The sequence below is a fragment of the Tursiops truncatus genome, chromosome 8, assembly GCF_011762595.2.
Source record: "Tursiops truncatus isolate mTurTru1 chromosome 8, mTurTru1.mat.Y, whole genome shotgun sequence".
NCBI classification, from domain to species: Eukaryota; Metazoa; Chordata; class Mammalia; order Artiodactyla; family Delphinidae; genus Tursiops; species Tursiops truncatus.
The window spans coordinates 13,365,222-13,371,221 of record NC_047041.1 but is presented as its reverse complement, the minus strand read 5'-3'; the positions used below and the strand labels follow the sequence as shown (position 1 = coordinate 13,371,221).

General features: G+C 57.5%; 1 protein-coding gene across 1 annotated transcript in view; it reads right to left on the bottom strand.

The window, feature by feature from the left end:
* Positions 1-596: 596 nt before the first annotated feature.
* Positions 597-6,000, bottom strand: part of NECTIN1 (nectin cell adhesion molecule 1) — a 92,110-nt gene continuing 86,706 nt past the window's right edge. The window contains exons 6-8 of the mRNA XM_033861917.2: positions 2,602-2,749; positions 1,234-1,309; positions 597-734 (exon numbers count right to left, since the gene is read on the bottom strand). Coding sequence (XP_033717808.1) covers positions 597-734; positions 1,234-1,309; positions 2,602-2,749 — 362 coding nt within the window. The remainder of the gene's footprint in view (positions 735-1,233; positions 1,310-2,601; positions 2,750-6,000) is intronic.

The following is a 6,000-nucleotide window of genomic DNA, read 5'->3' as shown; positions in this document are numbered from 1 at the left end:
CCCTGGGGGCAGGATTCGGCATCTCAGGACGGGCTCACTTTGGCACCTCCAACTGAGAGGGAGGATGGCAAAGCTGTGGAGACCATGACCTGGCTCTCCCCCTAGTGCCAGGAGAGAACGTGTTATCTTTGGGCCCAGGCGGTCTGGCCTGGGTCTCTGGACTGGCACTGTATGGGTACTGCTCTGGCCCCAAGTCCGCTGAAAGGAGTGGGCTCTGGGCAGAGGTGGCAGCCATTCAAGTGGACGCCGGCCCTCCGAGCAGCTGGGAGTGGGACCATGAGGAAGGGCTGGGGCTGGCTTTCTGGTGGTCGTTGGCAGGTCCAGGGACTGGGGTGCAGGGTACCGAACCAGGGGTGGGGCTGGGGGAGGGAGAGCTGCACATCAGGTTGGGGCTCTGCCCTCGCTGGAAACCCCACCCTCCTGCCCTGGTCGTCACGGTGCCTGTGGTGGTGCAACAAGGAGGGGCCTCCCCCCCTCAGCGGGGGGCTGTCCTGTGCCCTCCCTGTCCAGTCTCCTCAGCCTCCTCTGACCCCCTGCTCTCTCAGGCAGCTGGGCTTGTGGCCAGGCCGGGTGGAGCTGGGTTGGGGACAGCATCCTCAAGGTTCAGAGGTCCTTACCAAGGGGCAGTAGGGAGGGGAGGTCCCCAGACCATAGTAGGGGGGCTGGGCAGGCAGCTTCTGCAGTTCTTCCTCTTCCTGCTGGGGATGCTGCTTCCCAGGCTCCAGGCGAAGGATCTGGAAGAGAAGGGGCTGAGCGGCTGCACGGACTCTTGCACGGGCCTGCTCCAGGCAGCCCTCCAGGAGGGACGTGGATTCCCCTCCTAGGTTCCCACGCGCCCCCATCCTGCATTCACCACTTTGGTGGCATCTGGGCGGCACAGGGCAGCCTGAGCCGTTGGCTTTGCAGGCTCTCTCTGACCAGCCCGGGGCCACGCATCAATGGTTATTTTTAAATGAATGATCTGAGAGGTGGAAAAAGAGGTTCCCCTCGGGGTGGTGGTGGGGGGCCTGGGTAGGAATGGTCCTAGTGTGTCATTTCTCAGAGTAGAGGAGGGGAAAGCCCTGACCACGGTCTCTAGCCTGGAGCTGGCCTTGTTGGAACTGGCCAGGGCTAGTGGTGCACTTGGGACTGTCCAGGAGTTCATGAAGTTGGGAGGGCTCTGCCTTCAGGTTGGGCCCCCACCCTGAGCCCATTTTTTCAACCCCCTCCCTCACTCGAGCCACCCAGGCCCACCTGGATGTCCTCAGGTGCAAGGTGGCTCTGCCTGTTGGGAGAAGGCTCCAGCTTCTGGGCGAAGGGCAGGGTAGTCCTGGGGGAACAGAATGAGGCTCACATGGGGGTCTCTGCCCCAGTCAGGCCACCTGACAGTTACTGGTCCCGGAGGCCCCCTCGCAAGGATGGCCCCGGGCTCAGGAGGCCCAGGTGGCCTCCTGAGTGGCCAGAGATTGGGAGATGGTTACTCAGCGTAGTGGGATGGAAGCTGAGAAAGGCTCGCCCATCTTCCCAACCTGTCCCTCCCTCCAGCCTGGGCCCAGAGCCAAGTAAGTCAGGTGTCCTAGCTTGAAGGACAGTGGGAAATCCACATGGGCCCTCAGCGGGGGCCGGGACCAAGGCGGGGGGACTGAGGCCTCAGATGCAAAGCCTATGGGGGTGCTGTAAGTCTCAGTCATCGCGATAAAGAATGTTTTAATGCAATATTTAAAAAACCAAAATGAATGCAAAAATCCATGACGAACAAAATATCAACATTTTAAGTAAAGACAAGGTACGTAATAGGGCCACACCAAGCCATATCAGAGCCTGAGGCAAAAAGAAAAATCAGTATTACTGATCCTGTCTTTATTTAAAGTGTTGATATTTTGTTCATTGTGTATTTTGGGCATTCATTTGGATTTTTTTTTTTTTTTTTTTTGCGGTACGTGGGCCTCTCACTGTTGTGGCCTCTCCCGTTGCAGAGCACAGGCTCCAGACGCGCAGGATCAGTGGCCATGGCTCATGGGCCCAGCTGCTCCGCGGCATGTGGGATCTTCCCGGACCGGGGCACGAACCCGCGTCCCCTGCATTGGCAGGCGGACTCTCAACCACTGCGCCACCAGGGAAGCCCTCATTTGGATATTTTTAAAATATTGCATTAGAGTATTATTTCTCACAATGATGGAGGTTTTTGGTGCCTCATTGAACTTGGTGTCAGAGGCGAGTTCCTGCTGGCCACTCAGCTCACCCTGGTCCAGCTGGGAGAAGGTGAGCGTGTGTGAGGCATTTCACCTCTATGCCTCAGCTTCCTCACCGTAAACCGTGGATTATAATCGCACACGTACTTCTCAGAGCTGCTGAGAGGATAAAATGCATCTTCGTAAGCAGCGTAGACGTGGGGAGGTGCCTGTGCGCAGCGAGCCCTCCGAAGGCTTCAGCTCTACCGCAGGAGGGTTAGGGTCTCCCTCCCACCTCTCAGGCGGCAGGAGGAGGAGACAGGGCCTCGGGGGGCGGGGTAGCCCTGAGCCCCTTACAAGTCCGAGTGCTTCAGCAGGAGCCCATGGGGGTGGGCAGCGGGTGGGGTGGGGGAGGTTTGGGGGGACAGAGGATGGGCTGGTTTGCACTCACCCGCCCCCGTCCACCTCCAGCCTGCTCTTCTGCTGCCGGTGATACAGAAAGAAGACAGTGAGAGCCACACTGAGGATGAGGACCACGGCCGCGGTGCACCCCAGGAACCTGGCCATACTTCCTGGGCCCCCCTGGGGGAGGGGTTTTTCTGGAACCAAGAGACCAAGGCAGAGGATGAGAGAGTAGGACAGAGGGAGACATAGAGAGAAGAGAGGGAGAGAAAGAAAACTTTTGGAGTCAGAGAGGTGGGCAAAAAGTAAGAATCAGAGGCTGAGGCGGTGTCCTGCCCTAACCCCTTCACCTGCAGCTCCCCTCCCCCATCATGCTCCAGTTGTGGGGGGGTGTCCCAGTTAGGGCAGGACAGACCTCATATGCTGGCTCCCCAGGGCCCTGTAATCCCAGCCTCTGCTCTGATCTTGGGATCTGGGGCATGGAGGTGGGAATGGGGGCTGGGGAACACAGGCCAGGCTCAGAGGTGCTCAGGGGTGGGGGTCCCCACACCCTCATTCCATCTCTGGCCCTGCAGGGAAGATCTCTGTTGAGGAGTTTAATTTCCTTCCCCTTCCTACCCAATTAAACAGGCAAATGAACTAATTGGTGCTTTGCCCTCCCAGCTCTGGAAAAGTGTGAGGATCTGGGGAGGGGAAGATGGGAGCTTGAGGATGAATGGGGATCCTTGGGGGAAACCTAGTCTGTCCAGTGCCTGAGAAGCTGAAAAACACATAGGGCTGGAGTCTAAGGGGAGGGGACTAAGCCTCCCGCCCCGCTGTCTGGACCCGCCCGGGCGTTGCTCCGGGAGCCCTGGCTCCACGGGTGGGAAGTGGGGCTGGGGTAGGTGGCAATCCCTCTCAGCTTGGTCTCTGATGACCTGGGCAAATCACCCAGGCTCTCTGGGCCTTGGAAAGAAAAGGGCCTGGGAAGTTGTGAAGTTTTGTTGAATGATTTCTCAGCCTGAGGGGCGGCCACTGGGGGAGGTCCCTGAAGACAAGGACACCAGAGCTGTTGGAACTGAACGTGTGGCCAGGGGCACCTGCTGCTTTCTGGCCAGCCCTGCCAGCCCAGGCTTGGAATGGGAAGCGTGGATGACGCCAGGCCTTTCCCTTCCCTCCCTCTGCTGGGCTCCGTTTCTCACCTCTGACCTTCCCAACACCAGGGAGGAAGGGACTGAGGAGAAAATCATATGCACTCCCTTCCCTCCTTCCTCCCCACACGTATTATACGTAATTAAACAGGAGAGCTCCTGAATAGAGATGCTAAATTGCAGTTTGCAATAAACATCACGGAGCCAATTTCCTAAAGCGGGGTTGACGAGCACCTGCCTCTCTCTGTCTCTGTCTCTCTGCTCCATTCCAATGCCCTGAAGGAGGGGCTGTCTGACAGAGTCCTCCGTAACAGATTGGCTCCCAGTGAATCTGCAGCCCCTCTGGCTGGACTCCTGACCGTGACTGGAAGGAGGACTCTTTGCAAAGGCTCTGGGCCCAGCACCTATCCATCCACAGCTGGTGGGCTGTGGTCCTGCTGGGAGGGCAGTGTCTGCGTGTGTGTATCACAGGGACTTAGGAACCTCAGACTCCTCCATGGACCCTTACCCTCCCCCATCTCTCCTCTCCTTTCACAGACCTCTCGGGCTGGGATACTGCAATCAATTAAACAAACTTTGTCCTCTTTTCTCTAAACCTTAGCTTCTTAGCACCCACCATCATCTCCTTCTGGTCCCTCTTCTTTATCCACTCCTGCAGCCTCTGACTCTGCCTCTCCTTTGGTTTAGCAAGCATTTATTGAGGATCTACTGTATTCCAAGGCACTATTCTGACCCTGAGCAGCAGAGATGCATAAGTGCACATACCCTGCCTGGCTCCTGAAGTTCACGTTTTTCTCCTGCCATAGCCAGCTCAGCTGGGTGGGCCAGCCCTGTGTGGGATCCAGGCGGGAGGGAGAGACAGCTTCACGTCAGCCCTTTCCCTCAGCTCCCTGCTCCCGGGTGCCCTCTCCCACGCTCTCTCACCCGTCACCCCCTCAGTGACTCTGGGGCCACTTCAGCAAGACAGGGAGGCAGCCATCCTTCTAAGGGGCCTTATAGCATGCTTACAGTGCAAACACTAATATATGCAAATGAGTTTGTAAAGGCACTAAAGTGGTCATTAGAGAAATCAAGGGCCAAAAAGGGTGGGATACTGCGGGCAGGGCCTCAAAGGTGCCAGGGCCAGAGTGGATAACTCTGATTTTGTTCCCTCAAATTGCCCTCTCTCCATGTCCCTCTCAAAATATAAGTGCAAATTCCCTTGGAGGCCCTGGGCCCTGCCTGCTCCACATGGAGGGCCCCACCCTGGTGGAAGAAATACTAGTGGAGGGAAAATGAGAGATGGGGAAGAGAAAAGGGGAAGGCAAAGAGGAGAATCATTCTGAAGTCTCCAACATGTCAGGCGCTGCCCGGCGCCTTGGCTGATTTGGGGTTAGATCCTCATATCAAGCCTGCAACATTAGATAATGCTATTCCCAGTGAGCAAAATGAGGTTCAGAGAGGTTAAGCGCTTCGCCCAGGGTCACCCAGCTTGTCAGTGGCTGAGCGGCCCTGGAACCTGCATCTGCGTAACATTCCCCAATCAGGCCATGGCGTCTTCTTAGCAGTCCTGGTCCCTCACATGCATGGAACTGCCACCCCCTCTCCCTTACCAGACACAGCCCTACCTATCCCCTCACTCCCAGTTGCTTTGTCTCCGGGCCTCCTCCCCCTGACAGCTGTGAGGTGGGGGCCTGGCTCTGACCCCAGCTGGAGCCCTGGAACTGAGCCCCCAGACACTCTCTGGTTACACCGGGACAAATCCGTTCCCCAGCTCCAAAGGCTTTAGGGCAGGACCAGTCACCTGCAGGCAGCGGGGCTGGCCAGGGCTGGAGCATAGGGCCTGGGAGAGCTGGGAATCTCTGTGAGGGAGAGGGGGGCAAGGGGCCTCCCGGGAGCATCTGCTGTGAGCCAGGCTGGGTGCTGGGCTGAGGTTGGTCACATGGCTTTGTTCTACTAAAAAGGCTCAGAGAGGTTAAGTTAGTTGTCTGGAGTCCCACAGCCAGGAACTTCACAGCTGGAATTGGATCCAGGTCGACTTCTGAAGTCCCTTTTTTCCCTACTCTGTCAGCAGGGGCTGGTCGCTTTGCGTCCCAGATGCAGTCTGCATCTGCCCTGGCTCAGGCTTCAAGGATGGCCCCCAACCAACTCCTTCTTACCTGTCTCTGGGGTCACACCAGTGATATCCCCTATGCCTCAGTGCTCTCACCTGTCACTTGGGGACAGCGTGCCTGGTTTTTGGGTCCCTCAGACTGAGAAACTGAAATCCCCAGTTGGGAAGTAAACACAGACCTGGGTTTTGTCAAGGGGGCTGCAGGCCAGTGACAGTCAGGGGCTTC